The 27,942-nt window shown below is 38.1% G+C and overlaps 1 protein-coding gene across 1 annotated transcript in view; it reads right to left on the bottom strand.

Moving 5' to 3' along the window:
* Positions 1-13,172: 13,172 nt before the first annotated feature.
* Positions 13,173-27,942, bottom strand: part of LOC149545175 (large ribosomal subunit protein eL18x) — a 40,583-nt gene continuing 25,813 nt past the window's right edge. Inside the window, exons 4-6 of the mRNA XM_089790552.1 lie at positions 13,889-14,071; positions 13,566-13,736; positions 13,173-13,475 (exon numbers count right to left, since the gene is read on the bottom strand). Of these exons, the coding sequence (XP_089646678.1) occupies positions 13,578-13,736; positions 13,889-14,071 (342 nt within the window). The 3' untranslated portion in view covers positions 13,173-13,475; positions 13,566-13,577. The remainder of the gene's footprint in view (positions 13,476-13,565; positions 13,737-13,888; positions 14,072-27,942) is intronic.

The raw sequence follows: 27,942 nt of genomic DNA, 5'->3' as shown, positions 1-27,942 counted from the left end.
GGTTGGATGCCATTCTAGGTAGATAGTGATTAAAGACTCTCTGCAAGTACACATTTATTAACGAGACCATGCATTTGAAATTCTCACAAGGTGATCAGTTGGTAGTCCTAAAAGCCATACCAGATAGCGGATCCAGGTTGATAACAGCTCACAAAATGGAAGCCATTTTGAGGCATGATGATATTTAATGGGCGACACAATGTTTCATCTCTTCTAAGGAGACACAGGATACAATACAACAGTATCATTGTGACATCCAGATGGTAATAGACAAGCACAGGAGGGTATTTGAAGATTTAACCCCAGGTATTTCACTAGATAGAGGGTTTGAGCATATCATTGGGCTAGAGGGCGCCAAACCCGTCATTACCACTCCTTATCGTCACCCCAAGCATTACAAAGAAAAAATAGAGAAGACAATTAAGTAAATTCTTGATATGGGGCATATCAAGCCCAATTCCAGCCCTTTTTGCCTCTTTAGTGGTGTTGGTTAAGAAGAAGGATGGCACCCTTCGAATGTGTATTGATTATAGCGCCCTTAATAAGAGAACCATTAAAAACAGGCATCTGATTCCCCGCATTGATGAGTTATTAGATGAGCTTCATGGAGTTGTTTATTTCTTGAAGATAGATCTTTGATCAGGATACCATCAAATATGAGTCCGAGAAAGGATGTGCATAAGACAATTTTCAGATCCCATTACGGAGTTTTCGGTAATGCCATTTGGGCTCACTAACGCACCAACCACTCTTCAATCATGCATGAACCACACCTTCAAAAAGCAACTACAAAAGAGTGTGTTTGTTTTCTTTGATGACATATTGATCTTTAGCAGGACTTGGGAGGAGCATTTGCAGCACCTAGATGAGATCCTTAGCCTCATGGAAGAACACTCTTTATTCGCAAAGGAATCAAGAGCGAATTTGGATTAACTAAGATTCTCTATCTGAGTCACGTGATTAGTGCAGAGGGAATTAAGGTACATCAGGAAAAGATACAGGTAATCCTTGATTGGTCACCACAAAGAGATGTATCTAAGTTGCGGGGCTTCCTTGGCATTTGTTCTTATTACAAGCGATTCGCCAAAGGTTTTTCCCAGGTAGCAGCCCCCCTTACCGATCTAACACGAAAAGGGGCATTTAGATGGATAGAGGATTTAGAGGTAGTCTTTGATAGACTAAAACAAGTGATGAGCACATGCCTGACTCTAGCACTTCCTGATTTTTCTAGACCTTTGTTTTGGAGTGTGATGCTTCAGGGAGCAGAATCAGTGCAGTTTTAATGCAAGACCGTCATCCCATAGCTTTTGAGAGCAGGAAACTTAGGGGCAACGAGCTATTATATTCTACATATGATAAAGAGATGTTGGCCATAATGCATGACTTAGCCAAGTTTAGACAATACTTGGTGGGAAGTAAATTTATAGTGAAGATTGATCATAACAGTTTACGTTACTTCCTGGGACAAGAGGAGTTGAACGAAAGACGGCACAAATGGGTCAGCAAGGTCCAAGCATACGATTTTGACATTGAATACGTCAAAGGGAAAAATAATATATAGTTATTGATGCACTTTCCCGAAGACCCCTAGTGATAGAGTGTTGTATCATTTCCGAGATTTCAGTAGATTGGAGATCACAGTTGTTAGTGGAGTATTCTAAAAATACTCACGCATGTTAGATTATGAATGGTATACTTCAGAATGATCAGTACAAGGTAATGAATGATATTATATATTATAAGAATAGAATCTACCTAGTACCTAAATCTAAACTTAAATGGGATATTATGCACATTATACATGATGCACCTTCAACAAGGCACTTAAGTTTTTTCAAAACCTACAGGCAAATTAGAGAGAGATTCTCATGGAAGGGGCTAAAGGATGATGTATGTAGCATGTTAGAGAGTGCCAGACTTGTCAGCAGAACAAGTTAGAACAGGGCTTTCTCGTAAGTTTACTTCAAACTCTCCCTATTCCAACACAAAGGTGGGAGAGTATCTCCACGGATGTTATCATCGGGTTGCTAAGGGTCCAGGGCAAAGATTGCATTTTTGTGGTGGTAGACAGATTGACTAAGTTTGCACACTTCTTTGCTATTGTTGCAGACTAATCAGCTTGTCAAGCGATTGAGTTGTTCTTTCGAGAGGTTTTTTGTCTTCATGAATTACACAGGAATATTGTGAGTGACAGGGACAGCAGGTTTCTCAGCACCTTTTGGTAGGAGGTTTTCATATTGACAGGTACAGAGTTGACTCCCAGTACTAGCTATCACCGAGAAACGAATGGTCAAACCGAAATAGTGAATAAATGAGTGGAAGGGTATTTGAGAAACTATATTGCAAGTCAGCAAAGAGTGGAAGGGTATTTGAGAAACTACATTGCAAGTCAGCAAAGAGTGGAAGGGTATTTGAGAAACTAAATGAGTGGAAGGGTATTTGAGAAACTACATTGCAAGTCAACAAAGAGCTTGGGTTAAGTGGTTGTATTTGGGGGAGTATTGTTATAATTACACATCATATGTCTATTTGGATGACTCCTTTTCATGCTCTTTATGGCTACGAGCTTCTCTCTTTCATTGATTTGGCTTGGCAAGACAACAGGGCTCCCTTAGCCAAAGATTGGGTCCAAGATCAGCAGGATATTCTCATATCTCTTAGAGATAATATTCAATAGGCTCAGAACCAACAGAAGTTATATGTTGATCAACAACGTACAAAGCGGAGCTTTGAGATTGGTGATAGGGTTTATCTTTGTCTACAACCATAAAGACAGAGCTCCCTGAAGAAAAGAGGGTCATAAAAGCTTAAGCCCAAATTTTACGGACCCTATTACATCTCCAGGAGAGTTGGTAAGGTTGCTTACGAGTTAAATTTTCCTGGTGAAAGTTGAATCCACAACGTATTTCACGTCTCATGCCTCAAGAAGGCAATTGGTCAACAGATTGTTCCTTCAGAGGGTTTGCCTCCACTAGATGAGGAGGGTAAGCTTGTTTTGGAGCCAATAGAGGTGATTGAGACCCGGGAAAGGAAGCTATGAAACAAGTCCATTAAAGAATATCTAATCCGCTGGAAAGATTTGTCGTACGAAGACGCCACTTGGGAAGGTGAATCTATTTTGCAGAATCCAACATTAAGATTCCTTGAGGACAAGCAATCCCAGGAAGGGAGGACTGTCATGTCCCCTCTCCTGCACTAGTTCGATGGCGTTGGTTTAATCTTATCTCCACATCCGAATAGATTAACGGCATCACCAGTCAAGTTGTCTGCCAGTCACAAGGGAAATTTATCTTGTCACTTAATTTATTGAAAGTGGTTTAATAAGTTACTCTATGTTTTAAGAAGTCATTTACTTTATAAGGTGACTCAAGTGACTATAGGACGAAATAGGAGTTTTATCCCACATCTCTTATCCCAACACTTTTCCCTCACTTTTAGGTTATAAGGAAGAGACTTCCTCTTGGGATTGGCACACAATGAATATATGTTACTGACAAATCCAAAAGGTTGCTTTGATGTGACTAGACACTCTTAAGCACGAAAACCCATGGGAGAATAAAGAGGAGCTAGACGTAACCCCGACCACTTAGAAAAGATTATTTCTTAGATTTTTCATGGATATTGGAATTCAAAATCACAGTAAGTCAGCTCTATACAATAAGTACTTTACGTTCCATTACTTCGAACATATTATTGTCGAATTTATAAAGGCATGCAGAGTTATAGTTCCCAAACATCACATCGAGTTGGAGTGGAGGAAGCACGCACTCGCGAGTTCTGGAAGTAATCAAGAGGTAGCGTGAGAGCAAGTAGAATGCAGGAGATAAAGAAGGTTTCAAAATACAGTAAGGTTGCGGATACATCTCCCACGGTAGGCAAAGAACGTTGGGAATGATGGCATAACTACAAGAACACCGACCTTCAGCATGGTTGTCACAGTGCACCACACGACATACAACGTAGAAGAGAACCCGTTTCACTTGCACAGCAACCATAATCCACCTCACGACATACACAGCACTATTTGAAACGTTGTAGAGTCTTGACGACCTGGTGATATCACAGTGCATTGGATTTCAAACACAAACTCATCAGCAAATGGTAGACAAGGTTGAGTTTGGGAGTAGCATCGAATCTTCACTCCATTTCAAATTTCAACCACCATCAGCACACATAGAAATACACAGGTCTATCATCTCTCCTCACCACCCGAAATTGCTTAAACTATGCATATTTAATATCTCAAATTCTCGAATGTAATCTTGTCATAAGTTTAGAAACCTTTTTAAAAGAGACGTTGGTATTGTGTTATGTCCATGTTATTTGATTATGTATTTAATGGAGTTCTAAACTACCAGTATCAGTTTTCGAAAAACCGTAATTTTCTAAATGCCAACATAGTTGCTCACTTAAAGACTATTTTGTATAGCAACTGTATGACAAAATGTTTATAACCATGGTTCGATCATTCTAAGCCAAAATTCAATAGAGCTCATTACAGAAAGTATAAGCTTTTGCATTTACTAAGGCAATTAAGAAATCAGAAAAGAAGTCCACAAACACTCAAAAGGTATTAAAACTAGCATTGGATAGATAAGATAAATGCATTAATATCCAACAAGAGACCAACAAGGGTCTAAGGGACTGGAAACAATACAAAGGGCAAACACCAGCAGAGGGAACACCAAACAGTGTCCGCAAAAAGAACGTGAAAGCAAAACAACAAAAAAACCAAGGAAAAGGAATAACAACAGCTAAGAACTCCTCAGAGGTAAGAAATAGTCCAAAATGGAAAGCTGGACATTAGGGCAATTAGGTACTCTAGAAGGTTGCCTCTGAGATAGGGGTCGATGTCGAGCAAAGCTGGAGCTATATATGTGCACACAAAATTGCATGGTCTCCTGAAGATAGAGTGCAAGACAGTGTTGGTCAATATATCTGAAGAATGAGGGAAGTGACCAACACTCTAAACAAACTGTAGAATCTCCCTCAGATCTCATAGTAAATGGGGCAATGAAAAATAAAGTGATCGTCAATCTCATCCTCCCTAAGTTGACAAAGCCAACAGATCCTATCCTCCCTACCAATCTGGTGATTAGTCTAAATAAGTAGTCGGTGAGAACCCACCCTAAAAGATCCCAAGGAGATGTTCCAACGACGAGTGAGGCACCAGGGACGTAAAATGATCCCATCCTAGATATCAAGAAAGTGCTCAGAATAGAAGGCCATGCGCGAACAAAGCCCACCTAAGGGGATTCCTCCAAGTTGTGATAACATACTGTATGTAGATGTCAAGTCTAACATGCTCATTCAACTCCCGTTGAGGTGGAAGAAGATGGGTTAGAGCGTCCAGAAAAAACTGGAAGGGGGGGAAGACGATCCAAACTAATACCAATCAAGCCCAAGAGAGAAAAGACCTGGGTGTACCAACAACAAGACCTCTGACCAAAGTCTGAACCCACAACCTCCATAGAGGAACAATAAGCCAAGTAGGAATATCTATGATGATCGTCGGAGGAATCGGCAAAGCTCCAAAGATGGTGAAGGAGCCAAACTAAATCATAGATGGTCCCCAATTTGAAAGGGTAAGCACCAAACTCAGCCAAAACAATGTTGTGTGGTGTGAACTAGTGACACCTAATAATGTGCCGAAGGAAAAGAGTTTGGACTCTCTCAATAGAGGCCCAGTCAGACTCCAACAGGGAGGGGCCCCAACCAATAAAGCCATAGAGGACAGTCGACTTGACCAAGGAGTCAAGAAGAGACATCTTAGTCGTGGTATCCTGGAAGTGGTGTCGAAAGCATCGTCGCTCAAGAATTGCAAGGGAGGCGAGCCCCTTGTTGACTTTGGGCTACATGACTGGTCTTAGGTTAAATCAAGGTCCAAAAAACTTAATCCCCAAGTATATGACGACACAATTTCGATCGTAGTACCCTAGAAGTAAAAATGGAGATGGGATGTCCTCAAACAATTGAAGACCATAACCTGAGTCTTTCCCAGACTTACAACTAGCTCACGTGAGTCGCAAAAAGAGGCCAAGCCATCAAGGAGCCAATGAAGACCATCGGGAGAAGATGCTAGGAGAATCACATCATCAACAAATAGGAGAATAGAGATCAACACCTGATATAAATAAAAGCCATCGCTAGGTAGCGAGCAATCATGAAGAAAAGCCTCAAGCTTGTCGATGTAGATGCCAAAGAGAGTGGAGGAGAGAGGACAGCCCTGTTTCACCCTAATACTGCTCTGGATAGGATCAAACAAGCCCTATGGAGTCCTGAATCTACCCTCAATGCACTCGTATAACCTCATAATAGCTATAAGAAGAATCTCTAAGATCCTGATGTCCTTAAGACGTTGAAAGAGAGCCGCCCAAGGAACGGAGTCGAAAGCTTTGTGGAAGTCAACAAAATAGCAATAAACTTTCACCGAGCAGTGGCGAGCCTCCTCAATAATGGCCCGTAAAGTCAAAATGTGATCGATGGTATGAAAATCTGAATGAAAACCAACCTGACCTCTAGCCCAACAATGTCATTGATCGAGCTCACTAGATAGGATACCGTTCAGCACAGTCGCATAGAGTTTGGCCAATGTATGCCCAACCATGATGGTCCTATAGTTTTCGGGGTTAGAGATTGGCCCAAATTTATGGATCAAATAAATAATATGTTGTAACCAAGAGTGGCGTAAGCCCACACAAACCACTCGATTGAAAAGCATTGTAAGAAAGTGACGCAAGACAGAGATACCCAACTTGAAGAATTCAACTTGAAATCCTTCCTCATCTAGTGTTTTGCTACTGTTCATAGCTCTAACTGCCTCACTAATGTGGGAAAAGGAGAAGAGGTGACAACGAGTGGGGTGGAAGATGAGATGGAGAGGGGGTTGTCCAGGAATATCATTGAGTGTGGAGGTGTGGGAGGCAAGGGAGTGAAGGTTGGAAAAACATCGCACAAAGAGACTTACACTGCTTGTAAAGTGAACTTATGTTTTTTTATGGCGAAGAAAGCGGCAATAGTCAAGCCTCAACTAAGATGAAGAGGAAGAAGTAGTAGGTGGAGCAGAGTGAAGCATGCGATGAAAGGATTTACAGTCCTCATCAAACCACTGGTTCATGGGGCAACACTTGCAAGTGGGGCGAGGGGAGAGCAACAAGGTGCAATGGGGAATGGAGAGAAGGGCAAACTTCCACAAGGCAGACGCAAGTGAGTGGAACATGTAGGTGACATCCCTGGAGTCGGGGAAGGGGTCCTGGGGGAGAAGTCATTTGAAGTGATGGATGAAGAGCTTCACGTCACCATCGAAGAAGCGAAAAGCAGTGCGAGCATGGGGGGAGGTGATGCAATGCAAGACAAGAGGATCCCCAAGGAAGATGTCCTAACCCCCAGCAATATAACCACACAACAAAAACACAAGAAGAAGAAGCAACAATGCAAGATCTAATACCAAATTACAATAATTTGTTCAGAGATATATAACTGATTACATGCAATATGCCCAACTATAAGGCCTTTCAAGTTAGAGCCAAATACAAACAGCAATTACAAAATCAGTTCTACAAGATCCAACAAGATCCAACTTACAAAACCAATCTTAGCTAGTCTACATACACAACTGGATAAGAACACCAAAAAGAATCCATACTTGTACCCTCAAGTCCACCAAGAGATCCTCTAGTTCCTAAGCTACAGCTCTAGCTCTTCAAATTCATATCTATTCTTCCTTCCATCCCAACTCAATGACTAAAAGACTCCATAAAACCCCTACTTATCTAAGCCACAAGTCGGCCCAGAATGCTAACAACTAAAATTAAATACTTGAAGAGCCACAAATCGGCCTGCAACAGCAATTAAATGTCCAAAAATTGATATTCAAGTAAAATTGTGATATCTCATAAGCTCTCATTGAATTAGAATTTGTGCTTTGAACCAAAGGTATAACATCAGGTCCTCTACAACCCCTAAAATGCACAAAGGCTGATCCATTAAGAATATCTGTGCATCCATACTGAAAGTTATGCAAAGCAACTTGTCACACAACACTACCAGAAATCAATTCTCCAGAAGAATTGTCATATCTCCTAACTTACAATAAATTAGGACTTGTGCCTTGGACCATAGATAGTACTCTAGGCCCTCTTGAATCCTTAAAGTGTGCATCCTCTCATTCATTGCGCAAAATTAGTTACAGTGCTTGCAACAAGCACCCAAAAACCAGAAAACATAGTTCCAGCAGCAAGGTAAAAACGACTCAAACTTCAACTCAATCCATCCAACCTCTATGCAATTATGAGGAAAGGTTTCTCAATGTGTCTCCAACACATCCCTAACCATGAAAGCATTACTCCACCAAAATCCAAACTCGATGCTCCTCAACACTTAACCAAAATCCCTCCAAACATGCAGGATTGCAAGCAAACCCAAGATGCTCTTGCATTCAGAAGGAAGAGGGGGGCAAGAAAAAGCAAATAAACAAGGAGAAGGTGTCAGGGTCCCCGAAGGGTGATGCTAAGGAGGGCATGATCAACCAGAGGAAAGTGAGAGATGGTACAATGGCAAATGAGAGGGATGGAGGCAGCAGAGAAAATATAGTCAACAACACTAGCACCACCACTATGTGGCCAACAAGTGAAGAGTTCGAATACAAGAAAACAAGAGAGTCCATTCAAGATCACTAAGTCAGAAGACTCAAAAAGCTGTAACAAATTAGGACCACACCTGGTGAAAGGCCCCTTACAATCCTCGAAGAGCCGAAGCAAACCCACAGAACCAGGCTAAGAAGCAGTCGTACACATGGGATCAGACCTGCGATCATGCAGAGAAGGTTGTAGGTCTCTAGTCTGCATGTTAAAGTCTCCAAAATAATGATTGCAAGTTCTGAAGCATGACAAGGAAAGAATATTGGGAGATTTAATCTTTTCAAAGACCATTTGACACCCAGATTGACATACTGCAAAAATAGATAGATACATTCGCTAATGTCAAAAGGTTGAAATGTCTCTTTTCTGATTTTATATGATATTTCAAGCCTCTAATCAGATCTTTAAAATCAAACAACCAATCTTTCAAAGATCCACCAATTTCTCAATAAACCCCAAATCGAGTATGCCGAAAATAGTGCCAAAAACTTCACAGCTTCACATATTATTAGTAAATCTGAAAGTGGACATTTTTATAAAAATTTCAGCAACATAACAGCTTACAAAATGACATTTTCAAATATGTATAACATTTACACAACAGCTCTGAAACGGAAGATAAAAACAATGCTCATCGAGCTCCCGAAAACAACATAGAATAGCTCGAAAACACCATAAACACACTAATAATCTATCACAGAAGTATAATCACGACCAAATACATATATTCAACTCTATTTTAACATCTAAAACTCTGAAATACAGCAGCAACCCAAACTGATATGAAATACTCAACCGAAAACACCAAACTCTTACAAAAGCACACCCGAAAAATCACAAATCTGCATTGTTCAACACAATGGCAAACTCTGCATGAGCATGCACATGGAATGACTTCAAACTCCCGTCCTTAGCCTTCCTGGAAACCTGCAAACTCCCGTTCTTGGGTCTCCTTCACAGGTTTGGCAGCCTCTGAAGAACAACAAAGCAATGCGCAAAAATCAAGTTCTGGAATGAGCCCAAAATGCCTCAAAACCCCTTAAAAGAAGGCATAATCCTAACTCACGTGCAAGAGGGGTTAATGAAACATATTTTAATAATAATTTTCATTTATTAGTCCATTAGCTTCCAAAGATTATCCCCTTTTTCCGAAACTTCACCTTTTTTGGGCCTGCCTGCTTTAGAAAAGATTATTATTTTTAATTATTTGAAAAGGGGACATGACAAAGATCTTATGATAATTTTGTACCTGTGGATCTTAATGGAGAACTTTCAACTAATGGCATTTGTGTGGTCATTCATGTAGGGGAACAAGTAAATGCTATATGGGACATGTAGTTTCAAACTTGAAAGAGAAACTTTCCAAATTGTGTTAGGCTTTCACTTCGAGGTACAACTTTGAAAATCAATTTTTTTATTTGTTTGTAGAGTTTTTCACCTTTGTCATTGATGTCAAACGAGGAGTAATGGTCAATCAATTTTTTTTGTAAAACATTGAAGTTATATAAGGGAAAGTAGTAGATATATGCAAGCAGGTAAAGATTATATTCTAAGGGGAAGCATATGTACAAAACATATTAAGTATGGATAGATGGTATAAATAAGATGATCCACATTTTAAAATTTTGATTTGGCCACAATTTTGGAGTTCTGAGATTTTGTGAAGTGAATCATTTATACTTAGCCAATTTTTCCCTATGTTGCCATTAATGACAAAGGGGGAGATTGTTGACAATTTGGCTAATGTAACTCGATAGGTATTGTCATTAATTGAAACATTATCACATACTAAGCTCATTGATGTTAAGAGATAAGTTCAATATAAGGTAACTATTGACACAAAAGTCTACACCCTTGCTTGAGGTATGACCCTCAAGCGACTTTGTGTAACATGGAAACACCCTCCAAGTGTGGGACTTGTGCTCTAACGTTGAATCCCTAGAGAAGGTCGGTTTCTTCACTATCAAGGTGCATCTAAACTACAGCTTGAGAGGAAAAGGGAGAAGGAGAACAGAAATTAAATGCAAAAAGGGAAGGTGGGTGATGCACCGAGATAGAACATGGTTACAACTCTGCCCACAATTGCACAAAACATCAATCAAACACTCGAATACATAGATCTACACTATAATCCACCTTCAAAGAACTCACATGCAAGTTTGGAATTGATTAAATGTTGAAAGGAAGGATATCTTCACAATACAACAATTATTAGAAGGTTAAACACAATATATAACTCTAAGAAGTAGGAAAGAAATATTCAAAACAAGGCAATAGACATGCACAAATAATGAATGGCAAGAAAAGGTAAGGAAAATATTTATTGCAAAAGTTGTAGTGCATAATGCTACTGCAAAATATAGACAAAAAAGACCCTCAAGAAATATTTACAACTTATCTTTATGGAGTTCTCTAATGTTTACATTTGAGTTCAAATCCTGACCAGGTGGAGTTGAGTTGCAGGAGAGCAATAACTGAGAATTAGAAAGAAATTTGATCATAGAGAGCAATTGTTCGTAGAAGTGACAGGAAGAGCCAAGAACGATGCATTCAAACGCAAGAGATCAAATCACCAAAAATCTTATCATTACATGCATTAAAGAGGCATGAAGTGCAATGGCGTCATGCAAAAAGGGCCCAACAAGTCGCTCAAAATTGAAGAATTGGCCCTGATGGCATGTCGTGGCAGAAAAAATCGCGGGGCAAGATAACAAGACGTGTTATCCGCTAGCAAAAGCAGGGTTGACCGTGGGGGGGATCTGGTATTCCCAAAAAATGAACGTTGGTCGTTGATGAAGATCTTCCCTTCAAAATGGAAGGCCCAGATGCAGCGAGAATCTCCCCAACAAGAGATTACAACGCAATCGTCAATGTACATGAGCTTTATTCCAACGGACGGCTAAGATGAAGTGAGGAGACTCCTCCCAACGAAGGAAGCGAATAGCACAAAAGGTGGGGACCTCCGCCATGTGGCTCAATTCTGAGTCTCAGAGCCTTGCGGAAGCACTGCGGAGTGAGGAAACGTCGAAAAGGCAACGCATGGCAGCATGATGCGATTTTGGGCTTCAGAGCGTTTAAGGAACAATGCAACATAAGGAAACGTTGGAATGGCAACGCATGGCAGCATCATATGTTTTTTCGTTTGACAAAATGGACGGCAATCTTTTAATCTTTCATCGAGTCTCCGTCGTGGATCTGTGCATGTGCATATTGGGTTAACCTAAGCACCAAAGATGGGACCCTCTATCGTGTGGCACAATTCCGGGTCCAGAGCCTTGAGGAAGCACTACAGCATGAGGAAATGCTGGAATGGTTACACGTAGAAGCATCTCGCACTTTCAGGAAGATGGGTAGATAGCTCGTGAAAACACAAGTCATTCTCTCATAGCACGAGTCAACCTAACCAAGAACAAACCGAGCCAACTCGGTCAATGAAGACACCGAGCCAAAAAAAAATGTTAGCCGCCAACCTTAGCGATGTTAATCCTCTACAAAGAACCTAGCCCATTGAACGTCTCTCCGATCGAATATCAATAATGGGCTGAATGGGAGGCAAAAATGGCCAACAATAACTTGGAAACTTGTCTAATCATCAAGCAAGAATACATAATATTGACAAATTGGTTGAGGTAAAGAAGCTTACAGTATCCAAAATGTTATACAACACCACTATCCTCCCTCACTTTGTAGCAATATACAGCCTCATTTGGTAAAAGCCCCAAATAACAGAAACACCAACAGTAAGTGAATTGCCTGAATATAGAACTATTTGTGTATATGCTCCATGCAAACACCAAGAGACATCAGCTACTGTATCTTACATTGTCAACCAAGAAAACTGAAGTAATGACTTTTAATGTATTACAATAAACAACAGCACTAACTGAACAGTAGGTACTGTTGACTTGTCTGTCTATCAGGTTTTTGTATAGATCCTAGCACGTGCTGAGCCAAAAAACCTAGTTATTATTATCCTAGGGTAGATAGAAACATAGGTGTTGTGACAAGTCATCAATGCCTTGTACAACAAAAGCTTCTCTCATATTCTAATTACCAAGACAACCAAAACTACTCTGTCATGGCCAATACTACCTCTACTCTAATTTTTCAAGACATTGAGAAATCCTTCCACTAATCACAATGGATATCCAATCATTGGGACGTAAACGTAAGCTTAACAATACCAAAGTTAAATGCTAAAATTTTAGATACAGCACAATCTAACATTGCAACAAGAACCTTTAGCTATGTCAAAAGACTGCATTTGCTTATAGAGTTTCAAAGGGACCCAGTATTATTAAATTCTCTACGCACCACTAAGAGCAAAACCTTGGAGCCAAAAGGAATCACATTTTAGAATCCATTCTAAAAACATAGTTTTCAGAATACCGTGACCACTAAAGGGATACAATATGAATTTGACAAAACTGTGCCAAAAGAACCTTGAGCCATGTCAAAAGACTGCATTTGCTTAGAAAGTCTCAAAGGGACCTAGTACAATTAATTTCTATAGGCACCACTACAAACAAAATCTTGAAGCCAAAAGGAATCACATTTTAAAATTCATTCTAAAAACATAGGTTTCAGAATACCGTAAAATTTTTAAAGAGCTACAATATAAATTTGACAAAACTGTACCAAAGGTTGCAAGAATTCAATTCTTGACACAACAGAAGCATTAAAATGCCAAAAACTTGCCAACAAAGTTCTTTTACTCAGCTAAAATTAACCTTTAAAGTTATCGAAGCAATCATATACCGTTACTGCTCTTATAATTACCACATAAGGAGTAGTAAGCCTACATCTCCGTAATTTAATAAAATTGCCACAAAAAACCTGCAACAGACAAATTGAGGTTAGTATGAACTAATGAGTGAAAACTTACCTTTGCTTAATACTTCTTAAGTAGATCAGAATGGAAATTACCTATTAAATGATTTAAACCTTGTACCCACGGCTCTTTCTCCTTCCACGAGCTTTCTCAAATTTCCTTCCTTTAGAGCGGACAAAAGGCTTGGTGTGACTGTGTGGGACACCAGGTGCCTTCCCAAAATGCTTCACAGCCTCACGGTGACTCTTGGGTCCACGCAAAAGGACCTGACAACATTAAAAATTCAATTATTGCTACTAAACAAATAACAATCTTATTAAAGACAATGACCACATTAATGATAGATTCCTAAAAAACAATCCATATTCAATGTTCATTAATCAAAATGCATTGACAGAGCTATGCTCTACTTTAGTACCGTGTTCTGTCCCAGTGGTGCAAGCAAAGCAAGTTGATCAAAAGTCAAGCATTCCCCTCCTGCTTTCAAAATTCTAGCCCTTGCTGTTTCTGTGAATCGAAGAGCTGCAACCTTCAATGCTGGTAGCTCATAAAGTCTTCTATCATCAGTTACAGTACCAACCAACACAGCAATACTGCCCTCCTGAAAAACCAAACAATGAGGTTATTCGACTACTTAACATGTTGTCCATCCACTAAATCTATAAAAGGATAAAGGAAAAACAAAAAGCATTCCATACTCGTAAGCATTTTAACAAAATTCCTTAAATAGCATTTCAACATAATGGCCACTTGAAGTTTCCAATTGTACCCCAACAGTAAATCTTATCTAAATTCATCTTTTCAGATAGTACATAAGAATTATATGATGAGATTTCTAATCAAGAGATGTGCACAAAATCTTTTTACAATTTTCCATTGGATTAAAAATGTAAGGATAGAATGTCCAACTAGTACTCTAGTTCCACTGCATTGAAGAGAGATCAGATAACTTTTTCCACAAATAGTTCTCAACCCTTGCAAGACAGAAATGTGATTCCAGTCAACCAAGGGCATAAGTTGAAGTAGATTGTGCAGGCATGTTTACTATCTTGGACAACTTGCATGGATAGATTGTGTTGGGTAGGAAATCTATCTTTGTCGATTACAACAATATTGAAACTGCAGTGTTGTAAATTGTAAACCTTTACAATTTCACACCCCTTGTTTTGGCCCTTTGCTTTACTTTCAGATCTCATTTTAAATTGCTAATGTTTGGACCAGACATGACATAAACAGCAAAAACAAAATAATGAACACTAAGACAGCAATTTATCCTAGGAAAGCCCTCCAACTTTAAGGAGAAAAAACCTGCCACACAATAAAATCACTTTATTGTGAATAAGCAGAAGTCTGAAATATAATATAACCAAAGGCAAGTACCAGACTAAAGTAATATTCAACACGAGATACCTATATCAATCACAGATAAATTCGTCCTGAAGAATATATAAAATTGCCTTGACCCTTCATTATCTTGCCATTACAAAGTGAAGACCCCTTCGGTGTCTTGACCTTTCATTGTCTTCGCTCTAAAATGTCAACGTGCAGTCTCTTCATTAACAATGCTGAAGACTCTTCATGATCTTCGAAAGGTGTGGCTCTACAAATGAAAGATCGTTCATAAATGAAGACTCTTTGCAGCCTGATCATAATGACACAACAGAGAATTACGCAGCAAATATCTCAACTATAATCCAGATGCAATCAAAGGTACACAGATATTTCCTGTAGCTACCAAACTTTAACAAGTGAAACTGCATTGTTGAAAATTGTAACCCTTCACAAATTCACTCTCTTTTGGGGGCCTTGCTTACTTTCATAGCTCCTTTCAAGCCTATTTCCAGCCTTGTCTGTAATGTCCTTTTCTTTCACGTAACTCAATTTAAGCTTTTAATTAGCCTATTCTTAGGTTAGCCTAGGCAAAGTGGATTTGGTTGCAATATCCCTGACTTAACCTAACACAATTCTGCTGCAAACTATATAAATTGCAATTTCCTTGGAGGAGTTTTGACAAACAGTTTGCTAGTATGTCATTTATGGTTTCAGTTGTTTTAGAAATATCCCAATGTCTAGAAATTCAATGTTGACATATTTATAAATAAATAAATAACAGAGAAAGGACCATTTGATAATGATTTCCAATAAACACTCACCATTTATAGTCACAGAAAACAGTAGCAGATACAGGGAAAAGATTACAATGGAAGTTTCAAACTATAGCAAAAGACAACCCCCATAGGAATAGATTAACAGCTGGATGGATTCAATGCATACTTGAATGGCAGCAATCTAAGCAACACCTTGTGCAATTACTGATACTGGTCCTGATCACTAAGCAACTCATCACACATAACTCACATCTGCTCTCTGAACTATGAATGAAGATTTACACACCTCCAGGCTTCCCCACAATACTAACACTGTACGACTGCTATGCTCAATTTAAATAACTCTGCCTTTAGAATCTGCTACTGCAAATGATACCTGGCTTTTCAACCTGTTATAGCATATGTGCAATTCTAATCTTCAGAAACCATTGATGGTAAAGTTCTGATATCTTTACAGCCTGTATCCAATGCCCAGCTTCAGAGACAGTACAATATTATCCTGTGTGGCAATTATTTATCACGGCTATTTCTCAGATTAATGTCCCTTGCATCAGTATTAGCTCGGTGATGACCTGAATATTTAATGCGGGCACTTATATCTATCCATATAAGTATTCAGCCAATACCATAGCCTACACTCGAATTTATTAAGATTACCATGCAACTGGAGCTAGTAGTTCGAAGCATAATTTACTTCCAACTTTCAAACTAGCCATGGCTTACATTAATAATTTTCCAGTAGTAATTCCTTCACAAATGCAACAGCTTTCCAGAAATATGTAATATGTGGCCTTATAAATATTTTTCCATAACATGTGTACCAAAAATAATGGCTCCAGCGCAAATGTTAAACATTTGAAAATCTTAATACCCAATAATAAATCAGGTCCCACCTTTATTACAATAGAACAACTTTAGCTATCAGGAATTATAGGATCCAGAATATATTGCCCAGAAATAATATTAAGCTCCCCCAATGAAATTTAATTTCAACTATAGTCTTGCTTACTAAATATATCCAGAATCATTCACAAAGAGAGTTGAACATTTCAAACAGACAACAAGAAAATTGTAAATTCACCATTAATGCTTCTTTGCCTGACAATATTAATGAGTCCTTCCCAACTTAAATTTTCTTTTTTGGAATTCTAATAAAATAAGAACCTTTGCAACATAGTATTTAATGTCCATTGATATTCATAAACTCCATTAAAGTTCATCTGAAGAATCTGAGATGATTCTTCCAGGACCACATAGAATAGATCTTTCACTGCCAAAAACAGTATATCCCAGGTATCCATTCCCCAAAACAAATTTGAGAGAACTCCTAAAATGAATTTCCAAATCATATAACAATGCTTTCATTTGCATAATCAATTAGCCTTTGAAAGTTGTAAATAATTATTTCATATTTTATTATTTTTATCATTATTAATAAAAATAATAAATAATCAAATATATTGTTTTTGAACTTTAGAAATTAACCTTTTCAAATGGAGCAGTTATATTTAGGAAAATCAATGTCTTGAGGTGAACTCTATCAGTGATTTTCAGTGTTTTCGGAAATACTATTTTTGGCAAACTACTATTTTTTAGTAAGAGCGATTTTCAGCTCTTGGCCTTGGTCCCAAATCCTTCCTTAGTTCAGTGCAATGGATTTCAGTCGGACTTGTTGAGTTTCTATTGTTTTTACAGGAGTTCTCTTTATTTCATTCACTAAGTCTCATAAAGTGATTTTAAAAATATCCCTCCCTTGGCCTAAGAACACATTATTTTAAAAGAGTGGCATCTTAGCATATCAAAGGGATGTGATTTCAGTTAACATGTTTCAATTGTATTTACAAGAGTTTTACTTTATTTCATTCTCCAAATCTTATAAAGTGCTTTTACAAATATCCCTCCCTTCACCTAACAACACATTCTTTTTTAAAAGAGTGGCATCTTGTCATCTTAAAGGGATGCCCAAGTGAAGGAAATTTATTTAATTTTTATGAGCCTCTATTATTTATCCAAGGGAACTTTCCAGGGGTTATTAGAGTTAAATCTCTCTATTTTTCTTTCTCTCTCTTCCGTAGATTGATTTCTATTTCTAATGGTCACTCCTCTTCTATGTTTCAATATTCTCTCTTTGTTCAATATGGATATTTTCTCTTTTTGTTTCTCTCTTCAAAATGTTTCTATTTCCTCTCTTTGTTTGTTATAGGAACATTATTGTGTATATTTATATATATAGATCATTCATAATCTTTATTTAATAACACGTACATTATTTTACCATAATATGGTATCAAAGCTATTTTTTCCGAAAAATAATTGCTTCATTATTGAAATTTCTGGAATTATTTTCCAAAATAGGTTTTGAAATTTTTTTTTGTTCATGAAATTTTAACTCTTAAGATTTCCAAAATCTTTTTACCCGGGTGTGTTCATAAATTTGTTTGCATGCACAATTTCTTGGCATCTTCACTGCAACTCTCAGTTTTTTTCTACAACTCAGGTCCTATTAATTGAGTCGCTCACTCACAGATGCTCCTTTGCTCAAAGATACACATTCTGATATTTTCAGTGTCTAGGGTAAACCCAGCTCCCTTATTCTGCTGGTAACAGGGGTTTTCGACCATCATTTTGGCCCTTTTTCTTGTTACAAACAGCTTCATTTGTCCATGGCCACCTAAGGTTTCTAAACATTTCGGCTACGATATTCACCCTTCATTTCAAGTCAAAAATTTGTTTTATTTGCAGATTCTTTGTGGGTTTTTCATAAGCCAACTAAGTTGGGTCTAGGTGCATTGTTTTCAGTGTGTCAATTTTCCAGCCAGCAAATTCTTTGAAGGCTTTTCAAGCTCTCTTATGCGTGTCTATTCATTTTTCTAGGTCTTCAATTAATCTGCCTCGAACTTCATGCATTTTCAAATACTCACATTTTTTGCATTGAAAAATGTGTCATGGCATCTCTCACCAATCTTCTCTTGGAAGCCAGTCAACAATTCGACAGAAAGAACTACAACACCTAGAAGCAAAGAAAGACGACTATTGCAAATTTTTGTTTTGAGGTTGGTTTGACCATTAAGGGAGAGTATCGATATGTTCATAATGAGATAATCATGGTGGATATTATGTGATGTAATATCCATGGACATGCCATGATAGGTTATGGTAGACATCACGCGACATGACATCAGTGCACATACCATAACTAGAATATAAGAATGTCATGTGACTTGATGTTTTGTATACTCCTTGATATCACATGCTAGGTGATATCTAAACTAGTTCATACTTAGTTATCTTCCCTAGCTAACAGGGAGTGTTAAGATATGATAGTGTTAGGCAGAACTCAAGGATATACTAGCATGGCAATTGCATGCACATGTGGGTGCATGTATGTATACCACTCCACATGGTGAACTCGTTTACATGCATCACACACATATGCACAGACATTAAATTTATACTGCATAGATCATGCTTGTAGTAATCTGATTTTATCATTATCAGACTGAGTATAAAAATCTGAGCGATCAGATTATATATCTCTAGGATCAAGCATTATATTATTACTATATTATCGATCATGTATTGATCGAGCAAATCATCAATTACCTTATATAGATTGGAGATCATATTATGATTCGGTTATTAACTAATCACTACCAATCAAGGATCGGGTCCTTTAGTGGATTGATAATTATAAAATCGTGTCTCTTCATGGATGAATAGACATGTCCGCCTATGTCTTGACTATTGGTGTGGATATAAATATCTACCGATTCAAGAGATTGTGATTATCGAAATCAATAAATGATATACATCTCTTCAGATTGGGAGTGCAGTACAATTATATTCAGACTTTGTATTTAGTTTTTAAGAATTGAATAAGTTTGTATTCATCATATATGGATTATTACCTGCAAGAAAGCACATGGTGAATTAGTGTCTATAAAATCTGAAATAGAGTGATTACCATGACTGTCTGTGATAACAAGTTTGATTTACAATCACATGGTATCAGAGAAGATTCAAACTCTTGGGATAAAAGATTATACAAGAAATAATGTCTATACTGATCTTCTATACCTGAATTCATGCGATGAAAGCCACAATGTATATATTCCCAACCACATTAAAGCAAGACATGACTAAATGCAGATATGATTTCTCCCATCTGCCACACATTGCAGATGCCCTAAGTGGGTAAAGTAGGCAAAGTCATTCCACCTTGTGTGGACGAAGGTGAATGGTCTGGCCTAGCACAAGAAAGTGGCTGGATTCATCCAAAATTTCAACAAATCTGACAGCTTCCTTTTCCAGAACTCAGTTTTGCTGCTGTCATACCAACTCTCAGAAGCTCCCTGTACGAAGTGATCTCACTGCAGACACTCATCATTCATATGAAAATTGTTCCTGTAGTAGCTTACCATTGAATACCCACAGGCGTACTTGTGGTGACTACATCGTCTTGACCAAGTCATGAAGGTGAATGCACTGGTGTGGCAAAGAGCCAAATAAATTTATCTTATTTCAAGAGTGCGAAGTAAACGACAGAAATATCATCTATTCAATAAATTCATTTATGCAACAATTAGAATTTGGGATTATGATGGTCGATTAAAATGTGAATTAATTGTGGGAAGCAAAAGACTATTCATTCTCAAGGTATTGACTATCAATTGACAGATGTCAAGTATGAATAGTAAACTGAGATTCACAAGTTCATTGATGAAGGTCTGAAGCAGTAAACTAAGATATTGAAATTAAAGGCTACGTAAGGGTGCACTGATCATGAAAGTAGAGAAAGGTCTTTCTGAACAGGGATACTTGACAATTCATAATCTGAGATAATAAATGGAAACCCAACAAGTTTCAAGAGCTAATGAAATGACAACGTCCAATCCATCCAATGTGGATTCCACCACGTCTGATGTCAAACAGAATGAAGAACGAGATTACAAGAGAGAAATATTCTCTGCATAATATGAATGCTACGTAAGCAGAGAGGAAGACAGAAAACACATAAAGAAAAAGGCAACATCTTTGGTCAACCCACGATGATGTGGAGTAAAGTATACCGAGGGGACCAAATGCAATACTCATTCTCACCAAGAAGGTACAGCCACGAAAATACTGCCAAGTGGACAGGGATGAGCGCACCAAACCCATATGATATCAATGGTCATCTATCAACTGGATATTTGACGTGCTCAAAAATATGAAGGTATTCAAGTTAGTTTTTAAACGCTGAACAGGTGGTTGCTGCTTTTAGAGGGCACTTGGATTATTCCTCTGCATCTGCATGGCATAGAGATGGTCAGCATTTTGCCACTGGAAATCAGGATACCACTTGCAGGATCTGGGATTTTACACAAATGCCTTAATGAAACATGGGCTCACGGAGACCATGGCTGCAATGATGGCTGCAGAATATGCAGCACTAAATAGATTTGGTGAGAGAGGCTATTGAGATTCAATTAAATGTAGCTTGCAGGTAGAAAGATTTTATACACAATGTTAATAATTAATAAAGATTCACGTTCGTATCCCAATAAAGGTATATGTAATGTGCATATTATAGTGAAGAATATATCTCTGGTGTGCAATAATGAATTGTCTAAGGATGGACTTTATTGAAGTTCTACGAAATGAAGGTTTGCACCAGTTTGAGCCATAAATTTTGAGAAAGGTTGAAATAAATTTTCCCAAGTTAGCAAATAGCATGTGTATGGGCATAGTACCATGGCCTTGTTGGTATCATCCTTGTACTTGCAATCATCTTCCAAGTCTATGAAAAGATCAAAGCTCCCAAATAAGCACGCATGGGTAGAGATGTATATAGTGAAATGAAAACGTCATGGCAGTATGGGCATGTTTTCTATTTTGCTCAAACTATATAGAAAAAAGGTTACAAGTAGAAGCCAGTCATGCTTTGGCTAAAGGTCTGTCTTTGTGGAAACAATTGTTTTGTGTGTTTTTGGAGATATATGCTTTGAAATTGCACAAAGGACATATGAAGTGCAAGATCAATTGCATAATTTGTATGCAGAACAACTGGATGAGAATATTACATTGCGGGGGGGAATAATACCAATGTTCCATTCCCATTGCTTGACCAATGCTTAAATGGAGGCATTTTCTAATGCATTGAAGCAACTTGTATCATTTATCTACTCATTATAGTCTCTCTCTTATTTGTATACAAACTATAAAGAGCTGTTTGCCTTAATCGTTTCCTTCGTCTCTGGAGGTGTTTATACAGAAAAAAAAATGGTATTTTACATATGCTACCAAATATTGTGCAGAACTCAATCTTATGATAAAATCTCCAAAAAAGTTTTGATCTAGAAAACATTAGTTAAACAAATGATCGCGTTGGATAAAGTGAGGCTCTTGAAGCAAATAACCTTGATCATTGAGATGATAAGTATCAAGAGGGAGGCCTGATAGTTCATTAGTGACAACCTTGGACAAAGAGAGGAAGCAACCTAAGGATCTATATCTGTTGACATCCAATGATATTGATTTACAAGGAGTAGACCATGTTGAGATGGTCTCTCTAACTTTCAGTTGAGGGACATTATCATTGAAGAACAGATGGTTGGCATTCTCGCCAAACCTCTTACTAATGAGAAGTTCTAAGCCTTAGCTGAAAAGGAACTTCAGCATTAGTGACCTACTTGTATCCTTGCATATTCTTTTGTTTGAGAGAAATTTGAGGAGAGTCATTATTTCCACCCTATGGATTGAGCCATACTGGATCCACCCTCTGATGTAGTTCATGGATGTCATGAGTGTGATGACATGACAACACCACATGAGAGGATCCATGGTAACTCTGTGTAAAAAAAAATTATTGTCATGTGTGTGACTCCATGACTTTATGGGCCTCCGGTGTACACTACTAAAAGGTGACAATCTTTCTGACAATGTATACTTGTATATTCTTTTGTTTGAGAGAGAAATTTGAGGAGAAAGTCATTATTTCCACCCTATGGATTGAAGCATACTAGATCCACCCACTGATGTGGTTCATGATAGATGTCATGATGACATGACAACACCACATGAGAGAATCAATGGTAACTCTGCGTAAAAAAAAAAAAATTATTTTCATGTGTGTGACTCCATAACTTTATGGGCCTCCTGTGAACATTGCTAAAAGGTGACGATCTTTTTGATAATGTATACTTATATTCAACATTGTAAGGTGATGACTTTACAATGTTCACTATCATGACAAATATCATGCTAACTTGATATTCATTGAAATGGCTTGATAGTTAATATCTCTTCAACTTATTGATAGATATCATGTTGACTTCATGTCGGTTGTGTATCACTATGTTCTAAATGAGATAATCATGGTGGATATTATGTGACATAATATTCGTGGACATGCCATGATAGGTTATGGTTGACATCATGCAACGTGATATCAGTGCACATACCATAACTAGAATATATGAATGTCATGTGACTTGATGTTTTGTATACTTGATATCATGTGTTAGGTGATATCTAAACTAGTTCATACTGAGTTATCTTCCCTAGCTAAGAGGGAGTGTTAAGATATGATAGTGTTGGTCAGAACTCAAGGATATACTAGCATGGCAATTGTATGCACATGTGGGTGCATGTATGCATACCAATTCACATGGTAAACTAGTTTACATGCATCACACATATATGCATAGACATTAAATTTATACCACAGAGATCATCCTTGTGGTAATCTGATTTTATCATTATCAGACTAAGTATTATAATCTGAGCAATCAAATTATATTTCTCTTGGATCGAGCATTACATTTTTGCTATAATATTGATCATGTATTGATCGAGCAAATCATCAATTACCTTATATAGATTGGAGATCATATTAGGATTTGTTTATTAACTAATCACTACCACTTAAGGATTAGGTCCTTTAGTGAATTGTTAATTATTATATCGCGTCTCTTCATGGATGAATAGACATGTTCGCCTATGTCTTGACTATTGGTGTGGATATAAATATCTACCGATTAAAGAGATCATGATCATCGAAATCAATAAATGATATACAATCACAGCGTCCTCATAAGGGATTTGAAATGGGTCAATCCTCCAGTGGCTAAATTACATTTCATTTGAATTTGGCAAAAAGAGAAATGAATTCAAATTAGAAGTTGGTTGACCCAACTTCTCTGTATCTTATTATTTACACTCATGTGGAGCTCTTATTTAGGGTTATTATAGTTGGCATATTGTTATGATGTCGGATTGTAATCTCGCACTGGTTGAGGACAATATCCCTCATTGCATTGTTTGCAAACTTGGCTCGACCAAAAAACTCATATAGGACCCAACAAAGATGACACCACAATTTTACAAAAAATCAAAAAAGAAACTTATGCACCTAGAAAATGTAAGAGCCATAATTCCAATACCACAAAAAGCCTCAACTATTTACAACTACATTTGATAGATTACATACATGGAATAATAATAAAGATAGCAATGCATACCAAATACAAGAGTAATATCTGTATTTGTTCATGAATAAAGGTTAATGGCAAGAGTGTAAGCAATGACTCATACTATGCAAACTCAAAGTTGTGTACTTCAAAAACCAAATGAGGGCTTGGGAGCAACACCCTTGGCACGCATCTTGGGGCAATGTCCCTAATGGCGTCAAGAGGCAATGCACATGGGGATTGGGGGCAGCCACCCTTACGAGATCTTGGGTTGCTGCCTAGACCAAAGTAGGACCTTCAAAACCACATTGAACTCCATGTTGAACATCATTTTTGTGACTAAATACACATATGGCCTTCTTAGTGACAGAAAATGGGTGGAAAAAACAAAAAAAAGATTTTAATTCTAATGGCAAGAGTGTAAACAATGACTCATACTATGCAAACTCAAAGTTGTGTACTTCAAAAATGAAATGAGGGTTTGATGGCAACACCGTTATCGCAAATCTTGGGGCAATGCCCCTAATGGTGTCCAAGGGCAATGCACAAGGGATATGGGGGCAGTGACCCTTACAAAATCTTGGGTTGCCGCCCAAATAAAATTAGTACCTTCAAAACCACATTGAACTCCATGTTGCATGCCATTTTTGTGACTACATACACATTAAAAGATCTTGGGTTGCTACCTAGATAAAACTAGGACCTTCAATACCACATTTAACTACATGTTGAGTGTCATTTTTGTGACTACATACGCATCTGGCCTTCTTAGTGACAAAGAAGACAGGTGAAAAAAACCAAAAAAAACATGTTAATTCTATTTGCCATTTTGAAGCAAAGTGGAGAGTCCATCCTTCACAAAAACTCATGAATCTTTTTTATAGACTCCCCAAGACTTGGGTCGCAAGTATGTAGTGAGTCAACTCAGCAAGCCACGAGGCTTTGAAGTCCATGGCGAGTCTGTCACGAGTTTTGTGAGTCTTCAAACTATGATTAGTGTACTAGTTTCAGCGATGGAAGACCCACCCTAGCTGATTGTTCTTCATAGTTGTAGTCTTTTTTTTAGACTCCCCAAGACTTGGGTCACAAGTATGTAGTGAGTCAACTCAGCAAGCCACGAGGCTTGCAAGTCCATGGCGAGTCTGTCGCAAGTTTTGTGAGTCTTCAAACTATGATTAGTGTACCAGTTTCAGCAATGGAAGACCCACCCTAGCTGATTGTTCTTCATAGTTGTAATGAAATAACTTGCACAATAAAAGAGAACAATATGAAATATTTTGCAAATACTTGATAATAATTGAGAATAATAGGCCACTTTGAGGTTGCAACCTCCAAATATCTCCAATTAGAACACACTTCACAATATGATCCTAAAATAAGACTCGCATCCTCCTATATATACCTAATTATGCTTAGGATGAATAAACACACCCCTATATAACACCTAGGTCGACCTACCTAAATAATACTATAATAACGATAACATGACTTAATTAAGGGTTAAGATAGCCACAAGCCGACTATTCATAACCCTATGTACACCAATATTAAGGGCGTAGCATGCCCCCTCTCTTCCAAGAAGCATTGTCCTCAATGGTAACCGAGTGTGGATTTTTTTGAATGAACTCCTCATCCTCCCATGTGGCCTCTTCAACTAGTAAATTCTTCTATTGGATGAGATACTAGGTGAGGGTTCTACTCCTCAACTTCTTTGTGCCTGTTTGAAGAATGCACTCTCGTTCCAAAATTATTCTTCCTTCTTCATCAAGCTCTGGAAGTGCTATTTGAGTAGGAATATTCTGCCCAATTACCTTCTTCAAACAAGAAACATGAAAAACTAGATGTATCTTTGTTGTTGGTGGCAACTCTAGCTTGTAGGTAAAACTACCAATCTTTTGCATGATTTGGAATGGTCCATAATATCTTCGAGACAACTTATTATTCTTTTTTTGTTGCTTCGTTGAGATTTGTTTATAGGGTTGCAATCTCAAGAAGACCTAATCCCCAACTTTAAAATTTATTTCATTATGATGTTGGTTCGCTTCTTGTTGTTACAAACGTAAATGGCAGAATACTTGATATTAAACAGAGATCAAAATGATCAATATATACAAAAGGAGAATCGAATAGAATAGAAACATTCTATTCTAGACTACACCTAAATATTAGAAACATTCTAATATTTACAATAAGCTACAAGAGTGAGCATTAAAGATTATTCTAATACCCCCCCTTAATGCTCAATCTATTTACTACACCAATAGATCCCCTGAATTTAACAAACTTGTCAAGACCAAGGGGTTTTGTGAAAATATCTGTTGGTTGTTCTGAGGTAGGGACATAGAGTAACTAAATAGATCCATCTTCTACTAACTGTCGAATATAATGGCAATGAAGCTCGATGTGCTTGGTTCGTTCATGAAACACTGGGTTTTTGGCAAGTTTGAGTACTACCTGATTGTCTGTAAACAAAGAAGTTGGACCTGCTTGAGAAATATGCATATCTGCAAGCATCTGACAGAGCCAAACTGCTTCACAAGCCGCCTTGACAGCTCCTCTATATTATGCTTCTGTAGAGGAGAGTGCATGTGCCTGTTGCTTCTTACTGGTCCAAGTAACTGCTACAGATCCGATACTGAACACAAAACCAGATGTAGATTTCCTGTCATCAACTGAGCCGGCCCAATCAGAATCGGTGAATCCACTGAGCTGAGGAGTAGTACTCCTTGTGTAAAGAAGACCATAATCTGGAGTACCATGTACATAGCGTAACACACATTTCGCTGCAATCCAATGATTAGTCTTGCGGTTCGTCATAAACCGTGAGATGTAGTTGACTGCAAAACTAAGATCAAGTCTAGTAGTAGTGAGGTAAATGAGACTACCTACTAGCTACCTGAAGAGTGTTTCATCTACAGGAGGAGAAGCAAATTGTGCGGACAATTTCAGACCAGTCTCCACAAGAGTGGAGGCAAGTTTGCAATCCTACATTCGAAACCTGTCAAGCAAATTTCTGGCATACTTGGACTGAGACAAAAAAATACTGTTGTCAGTCTGCCAAACCTCAATACCTAAACAATAATGAAGCAATCCAAGATCGGTCATATCAAAAGTTCTGCATAGATCCTGTTTGATATCTGAAATTAAATGTTCTGAACTCCCAGTAATGATCAAATCATCCACATAGACAACAAGCAAAAGAATATCATTACCAGAGTGTTTAATATACAGATTACTATCTGATGGGCTGCGCTGAAATCCCTGATTAACCAAGTACTGATCAATCTTTATGTACCAAGCCCTAGGAGCCTATTTAAGACCATAGATGGCCTTTTGGAGGCTACATACTTTTGGTTCTGAACCGGCAACCTTAAAACTTGGGGGCTGTGTCATGTAGACTTCTTCCTGTAATTCACCATTGAGAAAGGCACTCTTCACATCCATCTGATGAACTTTCCAACCATACTAAGCTGCAATGGCAGGAAGAACGCGAATAGTGCTCATCTTGGCTGTCGGAGCAAATATCTCCTCATAGTCAATGCCTTCGCGCTGGGTGAATCCTCGAGCAACAAGTCTGGCTTTGTATTTGTCCAAGGTACCATTTGCATGGTACTTGACTTATAGACCCGTTTACAGCTAATGGATTTCTTCCCAGGAGGGAGATCTGAAAGAACCCAGGTGTGGTTCTTTTGAAGACTCTGAAGCTCAGCATCCATTGCTTGTTCCCATTCTGGAATTCCTCTGCATATGTCTGGGGCTCAAGGATACTGTGGATGTTGGCCATAAGAGCTATATTAACTGTGTTGTGCTGAATGCTCTTATTTCTGGAGGTTCTACCCTCAATGAGTTCATTAGGACGAAGATCACTAATCGTTTGAGCCCACCATTTTGGCCAAAGAGTCGAGGAGTCAATA

This window comes from Cupressus sempervirens, chromosome 7 (genome assembly GCF_028749045.1).
Source record: "Cupressus sempervirens isolate cs-2001-9-10 chromosome 7, ASM2874904v1, whole genome shotgun sequence".
In the NCBI taxonomy this organism is placed as follows: domain Eukaryota; kingdom Viridiplantae; phylum Streptophyta; class Pinopsida; order Cupressales; family Cupressaceae; genus Cupressus; species Cupressus sempervirens.
The sequence above is the reverse complement of the archived record's forward strand: the minus strand, read 5'-3'. Positions and strand labels throughout refer to the sequence as shown.